This window comes from Anopheles bellator, chromosome 2 (assembly GCF_943735745.2).
Source record: "Anopheles bellator chromosome 2, idAnoBellAS_SP24_06.2, whole genome shotgun sequence".
Classification (NCBI taxonomy): Eukaryota; Metazoa; Arthropoda; class Insecta; order Diptera; family Culicidae; genus Anopheles; species Anopheles bellator.
Window position 1 is genome coordinate 17,196,261 of NC_071286.1, and position 20,022 is coordinate 17,216,282.

Below are 20,022 nucleotides of genomic sequence, written 5' to 3' on the forward strand. Positions count from 1 at the left end.
ACTAATGAACTAGAAGTGCAATGGGACATACCAATCCACTACCAAATTTATGGTTGGCATATGGTACAAAAAGACTTCACGTCAACATGCTGAACTTCTTCCACATAGAATGTTGGTACATTCAAACAGTACGATCATTATACCCTGCTCAGCCTTCACTGTAATGGAGATAACTTTCGCGCCACACTGCAGCGTCGTCGAGCAAGCCTTCACTCTAAACAACTCGACCGGCTTGCACCGTTACCTCGTTCGCCGCGGTCGCTCGTGGAGAAAGAAAAATGCGCCCTACAAACGGCCGCCATGGCAACCACACGCCAGATACCCTACGGATACCCTTCAGATCCAGATCCCGGCGATCATCGGCGATCGTGGCGTGCTGCATTGCGCAACATCGGCAGCGACATCATAAATTTACGCTCCCCGAAAGTGTTCTGCGCTTCACACGCTCATCGGCCGCCGGCTATCAAAAAGACTGTCAAAACCCGTTTCTAGGTTTTCGGCTGCCTTAGACGAGGGCGGCCAACGCCGCGTTGACTGCTCGGTGGTGGGTGTCGGGACACTTAATGGGACCGATCCTCCCCCGGGGGCTTGCTGTTGTTATCATTATGTGTCTCGGAAATGGAACCGTTTCGGTCGCCCTGACCCCGGGAGCTAAAAACAAACTCCTTCCAAGACCCCGGCGCGCGCTCGCGCATCTGGTCTTCGTCTTAGCCATCTTCAGCCAGGGCTGCTGCAGTTCTTCGCCGCCACACCACTTCGGCCGCGCACGGCATTTCGTGGGCCAAGTGGCGGCCCGGACCACTTTGGAGCTCTGGAAATCAAATCTTCGACTTGGTTGGAGGTTGGTCCCTCGAGGGAACGACAGTTCAAAAATAGCATCTCCAAAACTGATGGCGATCGTCGGCCGTGGCCGCGGTGCGTTGGTCGTGCCGTCGATCCGCCGGGACGGTCTCCGTTTCGGTTTTCGGGCACTTTTTCATGCAATCCAATTTTCGGGAATCGTGTTGTTTTCCGCGGCCCGGCCGGTTTCACAATATTTCCACACACTTGTGAGTCAACCGACCGGCCAGCGAGGGCGTGTGTTTACCGCGCCGTTAGCGCAGCCGTCCATCAGCTGTTTGGTGCCGTGCCAGACGTGGCTTTCGGTGCTCGTAAATCTGCCGCCCGATGGAGTGCGGTCTTTTCGGGTGATGTAAGCAAGATTTATGCAACAAACGTGGTCCGTTCTTGGATGATCATGGGTCGGAAAGATTTACATTCTGCCAACGCCGCGAATGGATTGTTCAAGAATCCCGCTTACCGGGATGGTCTTGTCATTTGGTTTGGCCGCAACTGTCCGACGATACTGCCACGATTGGACATTATGTGAAAACATCTTTTTCACTTCACCGATCTTCCCTAAACAAAGCGTATTATTTTTATTATTTATGTCAATTTCTATGTATCCGTCTTATGCGACGGATCTTTTCGATACGGGGCATTAAAGTCCTTAGCGGTGGAGCTGGATGACGAGATTGCTGATCGGAACGAGGACCTTTGCTGCATTAAAAGTATTTCATCGTTCGCACCGAGCTCATCCTCCGAAGAATCTGTGGAAACCGAATCGATCGATTCGGTTGATGCTAGGATCTTTCCAGCTCGCGACTCCATTGGGTCGTGATCCTTGGAGAGATTCAGTGGCTCACCAGAGGGTGAACGGATGAGGTGAGTTTCATCGTATCTTTCCTGTACCGTATCGTTATCCACGTCGTTATACCGCCGATAGAGTTCGTCTTCGCGGCCGTCGTTTAAAATTATTTCTTTCTGAACGATCATCCGACCACGCAGCATTCCGCGGCGAAGCAACTCATCGTCACCGTCGTCGATGGCCAGCTCAATGATGTCATCTTCCGTATCGGTTGAACTTTGGCAAAACTCCGACTGGCACCAGCGGTGCAGCAGTATGGGAGGATACACTAGGAAAAACACCAAATTGACCAAGAATTGCTTCAATCTGGAACGAGGCGAGCGTCACCTTTGGGATGGTTCTGGAACGGCACGCATTGGGAGGGAATTGAAATGGAAACTGCCTACCTAGAAGATTCATCGTATTCGAGGGTTGCATGCAAATCATCAAATCTCCACGCTCCGATCCAGGGCCAGTAATGGCCTAGCGCCGACTTCATAAGACCTGCATTGAAAACAGGTATTAGCTGGGCAACTCTTAGAAAAAAACAACTGACAATATTTTTTGCAATCTTTGTCTTAGGATATGTAATGGAGAACCTATCGCACCAGAGCCTGAGTTTGCTGGAAACTAAAATGAACAATTGTTACCTACCTAGAACAAGCACGATGAGTATGTAATTCCACAGCAACTCCAACATGGTGCACTGAAAGCAATGCAATATCGATTTACCAAACAAAATACGCTGCATCATATCACAATATTGTCACGAACGCACGTAACCGTGGTCCAACGAAAGGCAAACAAACCCAATAATTTTGCATTCGAAATTGCAGCAGAACCCGCCACGGAGGTATCATCTGCGCCATGCATCAAGGTAAATGTGAAAGAAAATTGCACTCCGAATGCCACGTGCCATGTTTACCCAGTGCCATTGGATTTAATTAAATAAACACAAAAACGTGACCGTAGGCTACCGTTGCACCGTCCGTTGGTGCAGACTTCGTCAATAGAGGTATCTCTTTGGATGAAAACCATTGACCGATGTTGTTTCAAGTACGGTGCAGTGGGAAACCATTGGCACTGATTTTTGTGTCCGTCAATTATCAATTCGGTAGAAGCTGGCACATAACGCAACACAAAACATTGTAGTGCAAGTACCAACTTTTCATTTGCATTGGCGACACGGTAAACGATAGAGGCCATATGGTTTCCAATTACCCTACAAAATTATCAACCTTACCTTGTCGTTTAATAGAGTACCACAATGGCCGGATATAATGTTTTCTGCATTAAAAGCACACACTGCTTCGTACTGTAGCCAATTCGTCGACAGAAATGTCAGATTATCAGACGTTCGATGACTTGCCCACTCGCAATGGCTGCTGCGATTGGGTTGAAATTAATTCCTCGCCTCGATTCGGATGATTGACGGGCACCACGGTCCGTCGATGCACGCTGGAAATAAGTTTGTCAATTTGTCGCGGATTAGCGCTGATTGATCGATCGATCCAGCGCGCGGACGAGATTGTTCGAACCGAGCCCCGGCGAGGGTTTATGCTGTGCATTCATTTTCATCAATTAAACGCACATGTCGGCCGGTCGGTGCGGCTAATGATTGATTATTGGCGGCTGTAGTCGTAGTCACACCGGAGCACGATGATTGTGCGTTTAAGGTGCGGAAAGCTATCCGGTAAAAGTTGCTAAGTTCATTACGCCGCACCGTGGCGGGCGTTCGTGACCCCTGACGACGATGAGCATAGCGCACCGGAACAAAAAGTAAATATTAAAAGTTTAGCGAACAGACTGATTGACAGATCGAAACCAGCTGGGAAGTGTTGTGGCTTTATGCTTTCCAGGATACAGAGCACGGCCGGTAGAGAGTTTTGCAAAAGTTCGCGATCTGGCGATGGAAATTATTGAAGACACACTAATTAAAGCAGTTACAAAATCCATAGATTACCAGTTATCATTTTGTTTAAATAAAATACAAATGTGCCGTATTCATTGAACGTAGTTTGGTTTATTGCTAAATTCTATCTCACTGTTGCCCTGTGAACTACCACCGTATCTTGTCGGGCTTCAGTGTTCGTCCATTCGTCCTGTGATCACCGGATGCATTCATGCTAGACGCTACAGAGACGCGAATGATTCCTGGATCCTCCGGAAGGAGCCTCTCCTCATTCGCACAGACACACACGCGCGTACACACATACACAAATATTAACTACTTTGGCACCATGTTCTACGGGCTATTTCTCTAATGTACGTCCTTCGATCGGCTCCCCTAAAAGTTTCCGCGCTCTGTTCGCTCTCGGGCTCCGGGATTTCCGGGTCGAAATCCGGGACTGGTTCCGGTGTAGAATAATTTGACGGACTTTGCGACCTCCCGGACAATTGTCGTTCAAGCTCTCGGTGAGGGTTGGGTTGCGTGTAAAACGGATACAGTCGGTTGCGCGCTAACGCTAACGGGGGATGTACGGGACCTGGGATTAAAATGGTCTCACAACATTTGCACGATTGTTGCACCCTCTCACTGCACGGTGAATGGTTTAAAATGTGGCATTCGGCCGCGTGGATCCAACTCGTTTTGGTTTTTCCTCAATACCTATGCTAGTGTGACCTACTGACCTACTACTGGAGGCTACTCCGTTCCGATTCTTCGCCGGCACCTTTTTTAAAAACGATTTCCTAGTAAAACCGAGCTAATCGTGGGGTCGGCTAGTGTCTGTGTGTTTGTTTTAGGAGGTGCTTAGGAAGGACCATAGTTGCTAGATGATGATGCAGAGTATGCAGTTCGACACGCTAGGTTTCTCAGTTCTAAGGGGATATCAACTTTTTCGTCTTTAAGGTACACTTCGGCTATCTGTGGCCGCCTGCTACGTGCGCTGCTAAAAGGATGTGCCGGAACTCCGGCAACACGGGTACACATTACACCTGCCCTTAATCTTAATACCTTTTCTTAATAGATTCTTCTGCACACCCGCCGCGGCCCAAATGCTGGCCGCGTTTATGCGTTTCGCGTGTCTCTTTGCGGGACGTTTGTAAATCGATTTGTTTCAAATTTTCCAACCATTCGCACGGCGTGGTGTTTACAGTGCGTCATAAAACATATCATGCGATACGCGATATATAGCTTCAACATTCTTAAACGATGTATTGTAAATACGTACACTTTCAACACTAGAACGACGCTAAACGGTTTGCTGGTTTTATCTCTGTTTGCACACCCACTACTCCACTACATGTTACACTCTACAGCCTTTCTCCAACACTCAATTGTTATGTGTGCAGGGCCAACGATAACGACTTCCGCTTTTCCATCATTCCTGCTCTCTAAGGGTTAGTTTCTTCCAACTCGATGGGTTTGGTCTAACAGTGCCTTCGTGGGCATTCGTGTTCTAATACCTTTCGGAGAATAACATAAATAAAGTGAAAGCTCCTTACTTCCGAGGTTGCGAGACAGCACAGTCGCAATGCTCCCAACACCGCAGCAAACAAAGACTTGCCTAAGCCATCTCCCCAATAATTATCTCCACTTTTCCCACAAAACCCTAACACTAGGTGGTTGAAATATTGTCACGTTCTACTCATCATCAGATGCCTCACAGTTACGTCTTCGCTCCGTACTTGCGAAACTCAAACTTAAGGTCTTACCGACCGTGTCTTGGCGAATTTGCATCATACCTATTTAAACTACCTTCGAATTTCTTTGCCAGCTTGGGTGCACCGAAGAATGTAACAAGCAACGAACAACCGAAACGGCGGAGTTTCGCCGCATCGCGTGTTTCCACACCCAAAAGTGCAACATAATTGACCCGTCTCTGGAGCACGGTTCCCGCAACACCGGGTTTACTTTCGAAATGCTAGGTTCGGTTACGCATTGTTTAAAACTAAAACAAGTTTCCTAACAGCTTTGTACGCTACCGTCGATTTGATCCTTGGTTTCGTTTGTCCTATACTGGGTTCTGTTTTTGGTAATTTTCGCTAACATCGACACTCAACTTTCATAAGATCTGGGCTAAGAACAATAGTTTACACTCAACGAATAGTTTCTAGGCTGCTATCACCGGGGGGGTTTTCTTGCATCGTCCATCATCTCCTACGGCGGAAATCGGGGATTCCGTTCGGTCTTAAATGGCTAACAAAGATTGCTCCTTTTATTATCACTAGAACAAGGTTTTCCTAACCTTCCCACTAACACACACTAACACTTCGTTCAGTTCGGCAACGGTGAATGACGCGTTTTGGTTCCGGGCCACCTACCAGATGTCACAGTTCTTCTGGTAGCTCAGCTTCGTGGCGGGGTGACACTGAAAGACATCGGCCGCACTGCCACCCTGGGAGATGAGCCAGGTGAGGCTGCAAAATTCACAAGCAGAACAAGGAGAACGTATGAAAATGCGGCGTAATCAGCGACCGGGTCGAGTTCGTTGCTTACATTTCATCGAAATCACTTGAATTGACGTCGATCCCGCCGTACTCGGACGCGGCGCACAGCTCCTGGGCCGAGACGAGAAAGAAGATCTGGGGCGGCGTTAGGCTGAGCCCGGGCAGCCGGTTCATGCCCTTGATTGGCCCGGACAGCGACAGCAGCGTGTGGTACGCGATCTGCAGACCGCCCGAGTGGATCAGCAGCTCCATGCGCGACGCGTTCGAGAAGACGGTCACCGCGCTCGGGACACACTGCATCACCTTCGCCTCGAACGCCTTCGTGATCGAGCGTAGGATCTCCTTGGCCAGGGTTGTGCCCAGCGACGCGTAGTGCAGGTACGGCGGAAGCACCGGGTTGAAGTACGGCACCAGGATCACCGAGATGGGCACGACGATCGAGTGGGACAGCGTGTCGTAGAACACTTTCGAGATTTGCGGGTAGGCGTACCTTCAAATGGGAAACGCATTGATTAGGACTCTGGGTTGGAACCATTCACACAGATAGTATGTTGCCTTAAGCGTAAAAGTCAAAACTTACTATTTTAATTTAATTTTCAATTAACAGAACAACAAGTTTTAGTACAAACGGTAGAATATACAATAAGGAGAATAAATCGAGCAAAAACTAATAGATTATCGATAAAGATAGAGTTAGAATTAACGAAATTGAAATGGCATGAAACAGTACATAAAAATTGAAAGAACGTATTTGACTAAAGTGATACAAAACAAATGACTAAAACTGTGTAAATAGTGAAAGTGGGAAAGTGGCATCCTTACGCGGTCTGGGACGAATCCACACTAAAGTTGACCGCCTTCGTGCGATTGTTGTTGATTTCGTAGATCTTGAGCACATTTTCGAACCAGTTGTCCGAGCTGATTTCGATCTGCGGAAACGGACACATACGTGAAAAGGTATGACAGTGGGCAGGTTCGAGTGGTTCTCACCTCATCCAGCACCGACGCTATTTCGGACCGATTGAAGAGGGTGGGCCAGACCTTGGCCTGGACCTTCAGCTGGGACAGCCGCACCAGGGCTGCCCCTCGCAGCGATGGCGCCCGCTTCAGATGTTGCTTCATGTTTTCGAACATTGCCTCGGTCTGCGAAAGAAAAAAAGCCGGGCCACCGGGCCGGCGAAGAGAGGGAGCAGAGAGCGCAGAATGAGGAATCGGTCGCTGGACATTAGCTCATCGAAAACCCGTCAACCCTGCCGGCGGTGCACAGAGTAAAGTGAGCGGTAAATCAATTCACCGCCGGCGGACCCACTTTGCGCCGAAACTACGCTACGCACCGACCGGAGCGAATTGGCCACCAACCCCGCGGCCGGCCGGCCGAGCATAAATAGAGCACGGGGCGGCCCACAGCCACCGGGGGGAGAGGAGGCGTGTTGGTGTGGGGAGAGATCATAAATTAACCTTAAACGCAAGCTACATGCCGGATGAGTAATGGTGTTATCGTTTCGTTGTTATGTGAAAAGCTGAATAAATCATGCCGTGGCTCTGGCGGATGTTTTCGGGTCGATGGCGTGGCGCGGACACATACACATATACACAGTTGCCGCTGCTATTTCGGGCTTCGCTTCAACTTTGTTGCTGTCTGCTTCACTGTGTATGATCCCCCCGGAACACCCGGCGCGAAGAATGTACGCACAATTTGATGCTGCCGGGCGTTGAGCATAAAACGTGAGCTCCATGTGAGTGAACGGCCAAAAAAAGGGTATCGCGTTTATGTGAGTTCTATGTTGAAAGGTGTGTTAATGTAACGAAAAAAAACATGCCCACATCCGGTGCGGTGGCTATTTGCGCAGAGAACGGAACTGATAAATACTAACACAACACTCGTTCTATGTGTTCCCGCCGTCATTATGTGAGCGATGGTTGCTTCGATTTTGAATCAACATTGCAATCGGCCTGGATGCGCTTATATATTCAAACTTAATTGTCTTAATATATTTAACTTAATTCAAACTTGCAACTTAACAATTTTGTGTTCGATCGTCTGACGAAAAAACTCATTGTTCGAGGACGAGGAGTAAATATTTTCGTAATTTCATGAGGTTTGAACCCTTTACCCTTTTGACCTTTTTGACTTTCGTAACTGTAACGCGTACGCGTTCACTGTAAGGATATTAGGACTTTGAATTAGCTCAGGCGGTTTTATCATAGACAGAACTAATCACTAAATGTCTCACTAAATGTCGAGTATTACTCACTAAATGTCGAATGGTTCTTATGAAATATGCTTAATATTCGCGAAATAATATGCGAAATATTCGCTGTGGAACGATTTTTTAATCTTAGAAGCACGGACCGGGGCGTATTTATCACTATACGTATGGTGGGATATGAAAGGTGTGGTGCACTTTGAGCTTTTGAAACCTAATTAAATTATTCATAGACAACGCTATCGACAAAAATTATGAGTTTCAACGACATATAACGAGCAGAATGGGATAAAAGACATAATAAGCTGATTTTCCGTCCGATGACACATCGCAAAACCACCCAAAACCTATCTCGAGAATGTCGGATGGGAACTGTATAAAACCGCAAGAAATAGTTCAAAGTTCCAATAGCATTGGCGCAACAAACAGCAACCCGGCCTCACTCCCTACGTCGTACAGTTAACGGAGAACTGAACAGGAAGAAGCAAAGAGAATAGAGGTCCCAGACTGGACACTTTTCTCTATTTATTGCTTTGCACTAGAAAATATAGGAGCTCCGATGAGGGCCAGTAACCATTGGGGCCATTGTGACGATCAATTTATAAAGTGGAATGGAATCTTCGAAATTACCAAGAAATCAGAAAAGATTGATTGATGTTTGAACGAACACTCGAGCTCCTGCCGCAGTAAACATAAAATCAAACCGAGGGCTTGCTTACGTGCCAGTAATTTCTATTTAATAGCCCGTAATTAATTCTATTAAACTTGGCCCGATATTACTCAAAATTAGAATGAATTAAACAGTGGTCCCGACCCGACCCGGTCGGACCGCAAACCAAAGTGCCCTCAAAAAGGACTCTCCCTAGGGAGTCCTTGCGTGGGGCGAGGCGAAACGGTACAAAAATGTGTAATTTGGTGGCCCATTCAGCGCGGGCGTTCCTCTGTCACGGTCGCTCAGCTGCTCGGTCAACGACACACGCAAGCAACCGAATGACCCCGACCGGAGCGTGTCCTTCGGCTCGACCCTCGGGTTACCCCCCTTTAGGTGGGTGGAAAATCAATGTCTTACCCGCTGAATCGCATGTCGGATGACGTCCTCGCTGTACTGTGCCACGAACAAGGCCGACGTAACCTCCGGGAGGGCCCAGTTGGTCGCCCGGGTACACACCAACGGCGACGGGCGACCCGGGGGTAGCGTGTTGAGGGCGAACAGCATCAGCAGCGCATTGTGGATGACCCGGTTCTGGTGCTGCAAGAGCAGCTTCCGCAGCTGGCGCAGATACTCCGGGCTGCGGATCACGATCGGACCGGACCAGTTGGCCGGCACCAGCTCCTGCCAGGCGAGCTGCGAAGGGAGGGAGCGTAAGGATGCAAGCCGGGTAAGAGAGAGGGGAGAGAGAGAGAGCGGCGATGGACAACTTACGAACGGATGCGCATTCACGAGGGCGGTCACGTTGTTTAGCACGTAGCTGCTCGTGAAGTCTTTCTGGACGTAATGGCGGCGTATCTGCGGTGATAAGATTCAGAGAAGAATGTCGTTGAGGTTGAGGCGCCAACCAACGCCAGACCAACGTCATAACCGTTTCCCTCCGTTCGACACCATCTCTTGGGAGCCCTTCGAGCACCCGTTTATTACCTGATTAAGATCACGAATGAAGCTAAAAATAAGATTCCGCTCCGACTGGCGCTGCTCGGCGGTCAGCCCCAATGGCAGAAAGGTATTGATTAGGTCGTCCAGCGAGTCCGGCACCTCGTCCACGTCGTACGGCGGTGCCCTTGGTCCGCTCCACCGAACGGGGTTCTGCCGGGGAAAGACGGGGAACAGAATGGAATGGAAACGGAACGGAATGAAGGCATTTTCGAAGCCGGTGTTGATAGGTCAGGCCTAGTACCTCGAGTATGTTCGGTGGAGTGTTTGGTCCGTCGATGATCAGCAGCATTTGCGGGTTGCGGCCGTAGCTGAGGTCGTAGTAGATCCCGATCAGCGGCAGCGGTCCTATCGACCTGATCTTCGCCACCAGCGGTGATATGCTCTGTGGTCCCACCGATCCGATATGCAGATAGCCTCCGAGCTGGTCCAGCCGCCGCCGGATGCTCGTATCGTTGAGCTCCTGGCGCAGGCAGCTCCCGTACAGGCGGCCCAACTTGCGGAAAATCCCACTGGTCGTGTTCAGCGACAGTAGCTCTGGAACGGGAAAGCAGAGGGCACACGTGGTTTTTGGGAACTCCATCTCCACCTACGGCTGACCACTTACGCTGCAGCTGGCTGTCAGCGATCTCCTGCGCACTCTTCACCACCCGCAGACTGCTCTCGGGTGACGAGCAGCTGTAGTTCTTGAACTCCCGGCACGGCTCCACGTCCCAGTTCATGCGCGACGCAATGCTGATGGCGGCCGCTCGGCAGATCGGATCTGCGCAGACGGGCGGTGGGGCAGGCGTCGGGTGGCAATCGTCCTCGTCCGTGGCCGCGAAGCAATCGCGCGGTAACTGCGACGGGGCGGCCGAGATGAGGAACAGAATCGGGGATGCCACGAGCAGTGACGTCACCAGGAGTGTGGCCGCCGTGATGGCCATCTTGTGCACGGCCGACGAGCTCCGGAGCCAGATGCAGGGCGCACAGCACACCCACCCGACCGGGTTCTTCAGTGAGGCCGCCATCCGACCACCGGCAGCTGCCGCTCCGCCGGAAGCTCCACCGGCACCCGCCGCCGTCAGGGCTGCCGAACTGGAGGACGCACCCAGCGAGGTGGTTCCGGTTGCCGACGATTGTGCACTGCTACGCCCGCGGTGAAAGTTCGACAGTGCCTTCGGGCCACCGGTCATGCTGGGCTGAAAGGATCAAAACGGAAAACGAACACCAACAAATGAAACGGTCACCCGGAGGGCTGTGAGGTCGAGGGCTGTGGAGGGCTTTAATTGCTGGGGCCGAGTGGAACCGGCTCGACGTAACTCTAGTCCCGCGTGTACTCTACCCGGTGCACAAGGACGCTCCAAAGAGGCCTCCCTACATACACACGCGCGTGCCAGCTCGGGGAACAATAGTGCACAGGGCTGTGCCTATGCTACCGGAACCTACCGGCGAACACGAGGAGCACACGGAACTTTACAACAATAACAACAACAGTACGACCCACGAGGGGGTTTCACAATTGCTGTTTGCTTCTCATTTCCCCTTTCGGTGGCGAGTGGCCACTGCACGTGCAAACTAAGTCCAGCGTTTCAAGTGTTTTCATGTCGAAAGGAGACCCAGCGGATCCGACCGCCGGGGAAAAGGGAGGCCGGTGCCGACCGTGGTCAAGGCCGATCTACACGTTGGCTCGGGGCGTTCAAAGGATTAAAAAATTATGAAGCATTTCAAGTTAAGAGAATTAAAAGTGACGCGAAAAAAACAGACATAAAACAGTCACGGGGTAAAGGATTTATCTACATTAAGCGTATATTGAAAGTAAATGAGTGATGAATGAGAGGTAAAGTAGTAAAGTATCAACCAGTAAAGTATCTTAGTCCAAATTATCATCTGACGGTATCGAGCAAAATAGGGTCCCATAACGCCGCCAACTCATAATGCGCACCCTACAGTCACTTTTTGTGGATATAATGGCCTCTCTTCAATCGATTGAGGGTTTTCAGTGGCCCAGATGCGGTAATTCTGCTTATTTACGTAGCCGCCAAGTGAAAAATGTGCCTCGTCGCTTTTGCTGAGAAAATTAGCGTTTGGGAATCCTTACTTTTGTAGTAAGTTTTGATAATTTTAACACACTGTTCTGTTGTTCCATTCCATTTTTCCAACAATCCATTTTTAAAAATGGGGCACATTCAACTAAAAATTGGATACTTTGACGAGCAGATATATTCAAAAACTATATAGTGCCAGTCCTCTAATTTCGAAACTACGAAACAGATAACATCCAGCGGATAACGTTGTTACATTTTTCTTTTACACAAATATTTGTCCCGCATGTCGTTGAATATTTACGAACTACAAAGCGGCTTAAGAATAACCTTCACTTATAAAAAAGGCTCTAAATCTGCAAACTGATAAGTCTCTGGACATGTGGATAAAATCGTTTCATATTTTGAAAGAATTGAATGGAATGTTCGGAATTTTTCAAACAAAACATACGCCATTTGCATTTAAATGAGAAACTATACTTCATGCGAAGAATTTCCCATCTTCCTGGCAATTGGTCGGTGGCACGTTAAAAGAACGTTTACTCTTCAAGCCATCGATCGTAGCAGTCGACAGAAGGCATGCCTGGTAACTAAGCGAAATATCATGTAGCTTCCCAACCAAATTCCCTGACCAGCGGTTTTCGAGCGTGTCATGGAGTAAAATCGTTTTGTGTGGCCTTTTTGGTGTTTTCGGGAAAAACGGGCTTGGATAGTTCACAGTCCTCCAGAATTTTTGTGTTATTTCCGTCCATCCGTTTTGTGAGGTGTCCGTCACTTCAAAATTAGCATTTTTGAATGTGTGGAGCCACTCAAAGCACTGTAAATGGCAGCAGAATGTCAGTACTGTCCAAGTCTTGTAGTTGCAGAGCAAAACTTTCATCGGACCAAGTTGAAATACTTTGCCAGATCTTCAAACGAGGCCATGTTACCAATAAAGCATTACAATAAGAATTAAATTGACAGCTAGAACAATCCGTTAGCAGATTTAATTCTTGTGAATCTGTTGCAAACTTTCCGTAGTTATAGATGTTAGATGCCAGATACTATCCCTAACTCTTCGAGTTTGCCTCGGAACGGACAATCCCACCAAATGAAACCAATTATAGACATTCATACCATTTCTAGCGAAACATCGAAAAACAAAGACACTTGCACTCTAGAACCAAATAATGGGGCCCACAATGGGGAACGATGGTTGGTAAAGATGAACGAGGTGAGAATGATGATGGTGAAAATCCTCGTTGCACTTTTCAACTCAATTTCAAACGCCGGAGCCGACGTACGACATACCCACACGTTCGACATGTACCACATAGAAAACTCGCCTTCGTTAATGATGACATGGGCTGTGGGATGGCTGGCCTGACGAGTGGTTTTTGCGGACCCGGACCCGGATACGGCCCGAGAACTTGCCGACTTGCAACTGCATTATTGAAGCCCCGCTTGTGTGTTCGTGGAATGGACAAACTTTTCCCCGATTTTCCTTTTGCCGGTCGCCATCATCACCGGTTTTGGCATGTGAATAATTTAATGGCGTTTGTTGGGATGCTGTCCCCGACACGGTTCCCGTGCCCTCGTCAGTGCCTAACCAACCCAGGAACCTGACACCTTCGCCAGGCCGAAGGATCGTTTGTGGAGAAGCTGTCAGTTGCCGGGTTGAGATGTGGTGAGGCTGCGATCAGCATTCGGTTGACATTTCCTGGCGCAGAACGGCACATGGCGGCCTTGAGTGAGTGAGCGAAGATAGGACCAGCTTCCGGCAGTGCCGTCATACTTCGAGGCAAAAAACTGACGTTCGTTGTGCTTCATTCTTCCGTCGTTCTGATCCGGTTCCCCGTTCGCTTCGGGTTGGCACAATTTCCATGTCTTATCGGCCAGCAGTCCGGGCCCTACTCATGCGGAACTAGTATTGATTTACTCTCTCACTCTCTCTCTCCTCATGTGTTTGTGTGTTTCGTTTTTCCTCGGCGATCTGTAACCTAATTTTTGACAGCGATAGTAAATGGAATTTCTGATTCCCTGGAACGGGGTGCCACGGGCTGCGCGTTTCGCGTGTCGATGGCATGGCAAGTGCGGAGACACGGCTGGATACGGAGCATCCTTTTTCGCCAATTTAGGTCAACGAGTGATAGTGTAGCCACGCCGTTTGCTGTGGAAGCTAAACTTTTATTAACGATTTATTGCATCGCTGCTGCGTGACTTTTTTACGGCAATACTTTGAGCGCAAATCTAATTTTTCCAAAGGCCACACAGCCAGATTACGGGTTAGTTATGGTATCGTTCTTCCGTTCCAGGCTGTTCCATGCTGTTGTCCCTCCACCAAATTAGGTTTTGATTGGGCCAAAACTTGGTCCACGACTGGTGTGCGACAAAGGATCGTTTCGGTCAGCGTCAGCAACCCGACATCGGCGGTTGATTTGAGCGGCGTTGCATCGCTATCGCCGGAGAATGTGCCTACCATCAGGTCGGTTGGCCAGCCGGTGTACATGCTGGCCCGGCTGGATAATTGCATTTCCTCGGGCCAGGTATTAAGGGGCTCTCGTAGCGGCAGACAGGACCTGTTACGTTCCCGCTGGCGCACGTTGGGCGCACCGCACGGCCGGTCACGTAATCATTGACGAATGATCGTGTAATGAGCGTTAAATGATTTACGACCATTTACGCTACCGTGCTGCCTGCTCACGGTGACACCGGGCGCTGGGGGCTGAGAAAACAAAAACGGAGCACAAAACTAAGCCCTCCAACGCTGTCTGTCTGCCCTCCGTCGTTGCTGGCGGCGGCCCATAAACGGGTTTATGTCGAATGAAATATGCCGCTTTCGATGCCATCCAATTATTGTCTTGCGGGATTTATGCGAGCCTCGGCGGATGAGACGTTTGGCGAGAGAAACAAAACGAAACAAACGCCCAGACGGCCAAACGGGCAGACTATTATTTACTATTTCTTCACCTTGCCGAGGGATTGATGGCGATAAATAATGACGACGACGGTCAGCAATGCGTGTCGCGTACATTGGGGCCGGTTTGGGGCAATATTTCACTTCACGTCAAAGTTGGGATGAAGTTACTTCGGTGATTGATACGTTGATCCTTTATTGGTCCACGTGCCAGTAATTGAAAGCCAAGGGCGTCTGTACTGGGATGCTTAGTAAGTTTTGTGGTTCAATATCAAAACAGCAACAACATCAGAAATCGTAAGAAAAATATAGGATATTGTATTGGAAAATCGTCGAGTGACTCAAAGAGATTTAGTAGAATCCCTAGACATCTCATTGGACATTGGAACAAAAATGCATTCGAATGCAACTTTCTCGGATGTAACATTTCGACAGGATAAAGTGGATTTTGTGCATCGATTCGTCACTTTGGATGAGACTTGGGTCTATCACCATGATCCTGAATCAAAACAAGAGTGGTGTGAACTTGGTTCTTCGGCTCCGAAACGGGTCCGTGTCCCGAAATCGCTCAAAAAGGTGTTAGCATCATTTGTTTAAGTTTTTCCCCAAGACAATGCACTGTATCACAAGAATATTTTGAAAATGGCATCCATCGTATTCATCAGATTTCGGCCACTAACGACATCCATCTGTTCCCAGACCTACAACCCTTCTTACGTAGAAAGCGTTTTTCATCAAATGATGAGGTCATAACAGCTGTGGAAACGTATTTTGCAGCTCTTCCAGGTTCTCACTTCAGGGATAGAATCCATAAATTGAAATCTCGTTGGAATACCAGTTGGTAAGTGTATTGATGTGCAAGGAAACCATACTAAATACACTTTATATTTCAAATTAAAAAATTGTGTTTTTCTTATCGAACCGCAAAACTTATTGAACAGTCTGGTACGTATAAAATCTCTCGTCTGTCATGCATGGGCCTCTGGACGGTAACAAACGAATAAAGCCCCTACACAATGCTAATTTATTCACCCAAACAAAACATTGTTTAAACTTGGGAGATGTGGTTTTTTACAGTGAAGACATTTGAATCATTTCTCATCAGCTCCTCGACATTATGCGAATCTAATCCTTCCGGGGAATCCCTTACATTTCAAATAAAGTTAATCCAAGCTAGATTAAACTAGTTTCTTGCATGCGGCAAACCATATTTTATATTCCAAACAAAGGCCGTAGATGCAGTCCATTCTTAAAGCTTAATCCATCCATTATCACATGCCGATAAACTATTTAAAAATCCCCATTGGTCCTATTGATGTTTAAGTTGAGTTAAGCTTTAAGTTCCAATCACTTCAAAGAACATTTGATTGCACAAGAAATGGCAGGATTTGATGAGCTGGGCTTCGTTATGCAAGCACTTGCAACTCAATCATGAATCGGCCTGCCCCGCAGAATACGTATCTTTCGACAAAAAACTTTCGTACCGGCTACCGGCCAGTATGTATCGCTTCCGCAGAGCTCCCGTTTGCCCCGCGGTGAGAAAGTTTTACTTTGCTAACGATCAATCACCCACCCAGCGGGTTTCCGATCCATCGGGAAAGACCAACCAAAGTTATGGTAAACCAAGTCCTTGGCTCTCTCTCTCTCTGCTTCTTCCGAAAAAACGCCCGATAATGAAGAAAGTTCAGCCCCACTGGTAAGTGGCAACTTCAGCCATAGGTAAACCCAGCCCACCACAAACGACGGAGGCTCAACTGGCAGACCGTGGGGTGGCCTTGTGGGCTGGGGCCGCGTCCTTCGCGAGTCGATAAAATTATCCTTCCCTCGTGCGGCGCGACATTCGATCAATACAATCCCTCCCCCACTGCGGTGCGGTTAGTTCCCGAGTGCACTTGAAAAAGGACAGCAACGAAGGACACGCCGCTCGTGTTAGCTCAGGTCAGGCTGAGGCGACTAGAGCGCGTCTTGCTGCTCAACAAAAACTTCAACAAAACCCCCCAAAACTTCCCCAGGAGAGCGAAAAGTTTCTCCCGAATGTCAACAACTTTCAAGAGGCCTGCCCGGGGACGGATATCCGATAATTCTAAATGACTCAAGTTATGAAGCGCTCAAGCGCTGAAGCAGCACCCGGGGCCACGCTCGAGATGCATCACCGGAAGTGCCCGGACCAGACATCATTACGATGCTCTCCTGGCGGGCGTGCCTTTGGGGGCCCTAGGAGGCAGCATAAAACGCTTCGGAAGAAAGATAGCTATAATGACGCTTTTATGCGATCCCTCGACTTGTCGGCGGGTAAGCCTCCGGATGCCACGTGTTTGTCAACAGCCGGCGGGGTGAATCTGTCATAATTTTCGGTAAACTTGCGTCATTCTTCATGAGCTTTGCTCAATAATTTTACATGGATGCTTCAAAAACGGGATCAACACGACCTTAAAGAACGCCCAGAACGCCCATTTAAAGATGGCAAAAATAATACAGAAAGCGTGATAGGAATATTTAAGCTACCCACTAGAGCCTTTTCGATTAAAAGCCCCTTGTCGGCGTCTAATGGCCGGTTGTAATCGAATAATCCAAACGATATGGGCTCGCTCCACGATCCCTATTCAATTAGCAATTCAATCCGACGACCGCCTTCTTGTGCCGTACTTTAAGACGCGGCCTGTGCGGCCCAAAACAAATGGAAGCCTCGGTCGGCTACGGTTCGTGGCGCATTTGGCAAAACTCCATCGTTAAAAGCAGCAACGACATACGGTTACTTATTTAATGTTGTGCAATCATAAATTACGGGCGTCCGGGTGGTGGCCCCTGGTGTCCCCGTGGCGTGCTGTAAGACCCGGCCCGGCCGAGCAATGCAGATCCGTAATGGCCGTACGCGGAAGTGGCCGCCAGCCAGCCAGCCAGCCAGCCAGCCAGTATGTGGAGCAAATGTGAGAGCAACCAGGCGCCTCCATTTGGCTCCCCTTTTTTTCAAAGGACATCTTGGGCCCGATGCTTTGCGATAGGGTAACGGCCGTTCCAACCCATTCTACTGGGGTCCTCAAACAAGCCTTAGGGGACGAAGAGATTTGATAACCATTTTCGGGTTGGTTTTTCTTTCCAAGTTTCTTCTGCCAACTCCTTTCCAAGAGGACATCGCAAGAGAACGGGCAACCGGCTCCGGGAGCAGCTTCACTTCGCAAAAACCGATCGATGCCGAAGGTGTAAATTACTAAACGGCCACCGGGGACCCGGTGGCCGGGGAATGGCAGCTGCGCGTGAATAATACAACACTAGACAGCACCGATGGCACCTCAAAACGGGAAAAAATGGGGCGCAAAACTTGGGACGGTGAGATGGAAACTTTGTCACACCATCTGCTCCAAACGAGCGGACGCTCGGTGGACCACGATCTCTCCGGCCGTAAACGGCGTGCCTACGTCATCGCCCACGAAAGACAGATAAAACGGTTAATAATCCAACCGGCGCGCACAGGCGGCGCACGATAATGTGGCAATTAATGCAAAGAGGACCGCGCCGTTCTGCGATAAATAATCCTCCACCAGGCGGCCATTGGGGCGGATTGATGCTAATAAGCTGTTAAAATTCTTCTCTCATTATTTTCTGGTTCACTTTTTATGGTTGCTTTCGACCATTTCCGGTTTAAATGGGTCCGCCGCAGACTAACGATAGGCAGTCCAAAGGGTCGCGAACATTAGCCTGGACCTGAACTAATAATCAAACTTATGTACGGGCGCGTATGAACGCGTGTGCCGGGCGCATTCAATTGAAGGGCTTTGGGGTTGCTTTTAAATTTTAATCACCAATAAATCGCGGCCCACGCAGGTTCCGATCGGAACCTCACGGAGCTACCATGGCCGGAAGCTTCATTACCGAGAACGAACGGTAATGGAGTGCAACGTTCTGCTTCATTTGCTAAAAATCTCAGACCGGTGGCCCGAAAAACCTGACCCTCTGACTTTCCCAGTGGTTCCGCCAGGGTCGGTCGTTCGGTCGGTTGGGGTTTGCCCCCGACCCCTAAAATCGCCTGCCGTTGGTGGCGCTTCGCATGGGCAAACATGGAAATGGAATTCCTGCCATAATGAACGTACGGCCAAAAACATCTTCCCACTGTAAGCCGGTCCACGGCCGGTACGCTCCATTTAATACGTCTAATGGATCCAATTTCAGTGAGCGAAGGCCCGGCGGCTAGAATCGGTGGTGCCCCAGATCGGCACATATCACCAGCCGGGCCAAGAAATTGCGCCACGTAATCAATGAAACGGCTCCTCGCAAGCAGAATAATGAGCGGATCGGATCCAGGGCGTCCCAGGAAGTTGCGTGCGGATTGGCAAGGATATTTGGAGCTTTAAGCTGAGGTCCCCGCCGGTTCGTGCTTTAACAACTTCTGCGTCCTCGCGCCCACCACGGGTTCGCTGTCAAGGCGTCAAAAGGAATTCCCAGGATGCAGAATTCCCACTTGGGGGTTGGAAAATAAATCAAACAACCGCCGCCGCTGCCACCGGATTATGTAACCCGATGCTCGAGCTCCCGATTCACACACATACACGCGCGCGGGGTGCGGCTATAAACGAGTAGCGAGCGAAACAACCCAAAGGACTCCCCGCACGCGGGTCCGGTCGGTGGAACAATTTCATGCTGTTCCGCGGCTCAGAGGGGTGCGGCGAAGCGAAACGGATTGATTCCGTTTGATTGACAGCCTGACATTAATGAGCGTCGTCGCTGTCTGTGTGTCCGATGCCTGCCCTAGCGGCCACTGCTCACCTTCCGCTCGTTGCTGCACAGCTCGATGCCCTGCTCCAGCACCTGCACCTCGATGTCGTCCGTCCGGAGCGCCTGCAGCGGATGGTTGGCGTGCGGTGGCTGCAGGTGCGGCGCGCGCCCACCAATACCACCGGCGGCACCGGCTACACGTGTCGTCATGGGCTCGCCGGTCATGTGGTACCGTGACCCTCAAGTCTTAAGCCCAAGCCAACCACCGCCACACCGCGCCACACAGCGCCACCAGCGCCCGCGAAACCAATGGGAAACCAAAACGGAAACTAATAACGCACACTCACACCAACACTCGCTGGGGGAGGGGGACACTGCAAGGGGGCCGCACGGAACGACGAGGCACACACTTCGCGGCTACTGCCCGGTACACGTTCTACACGCCACCATCGGAACGACCATCGCCACCGGACGCTGGC

General features: G+C 49.6%; 2 protein-coding genes across 2 annotated transcripts; both read right to left on the reverse strand.

The window, feature by feature from the left end:
- Positions 1 to 1,437: 1,437 nt before the first annotated feature.
- Positions 1,438 to 2,366, reverse strand: LOC131207103 (uncharacterized). The gene is made up of 3 exons (XM_058199712.1): positions 2,321 to 2,366; positions 2,074 to 2,170; positions 1,438 to 1,993 (listed from the first exon to the last, which is right to left on the reverse strand). The coding sequence occupies exons 1-3, from the start codon at positions 2,364 to 2,366 to the stop codon at positions 1,438 to 1,440; spliced, it is 699 nt and encodes a 232-aa protein (XP_058055695.1).
- Positions 2,367 to 5,928: 3,562 nt separating this feature from the next.
- Positions 5,929 to 19,768, reverse strand: LOC131207104 (endothelin-converting enzyme homolog). The gene is made up of 10 exons (XM_058199714.1): positions 19,595 to 19,768; positions 10,521 to 11,094; positions 10,158 to 10,450; positions 9,902 to 10,066; positions 9,689 to 9,772; positions 9,335 to 9,610; positions 7,049 to 7,201; positions 6,881 to 6,987; positions 6,108 to 6,548; positions 5,929 to 6,028 (listed from the first exon to the last, which is right to left on the reverse strand). Exons 1-10 carry the CDS (start codon positions 19,766 to 19,768, stop codon positions 5,929 to 5,931), a joined length of 2,367 nt encoding a protein of 788 aa, XP_058055697.1.
- Between the last annotated feature and the right edge of the window lie 254 nt (positions 19,769 to 20,022).

What these genes read in the sequence shown, in the direction of transcription:
- LOC131207103 (XM_058199712.1), bottom strand. Translation starts at nt 2,366, where the DNA reads ATGTTGGAGTTGCTGTGGAATTACATACTCATCGTGCTTGTTCTAG. An exon ending in ACTCATCGTGCTTGTTCTAG is followed by an intron (nt 2,171 to 2,320) that starts GTAGGTAACAAT and finishes TTTTCAATGCAG; the next exon opens with GTCTTATGAAGTCGGCGCTA. An exon ending in GAATACGATGAATCTTCTAG is followed by an intron (nt 1,994 to 2,073) that starts GTAGGCAGTTTC and finishes GCCTCGTTCCAG; the next exon opens with ATTGAAGCAATTCTTGGTCA.
- LOC131207104 (XM_058199714.1), bottom strand. Translation starts at nt 19,768, where the DNA reads ATGACCGGCGAGCCCATGACGACACGTGTAGCCGGTGCCGCCGGTGGT. An exon ending in TCATTCGTGATCTTAATCAG is followed by an intron (nt 9,773 to 9,901) that starts GTAATAAACGGG and finishes TTATCACCGCAG; the next exon opens with ATACGCCGCCATTACGTCCA. An exon ending in GTGGATTCGTCCCAGACCGC is followed by an intron (nt 6,549 to 6,880) that starts GTAAGGATGCCA and finishes TCCCATTTGAAG; the next exon opens with GTACGCCTACCCGCAAATCT.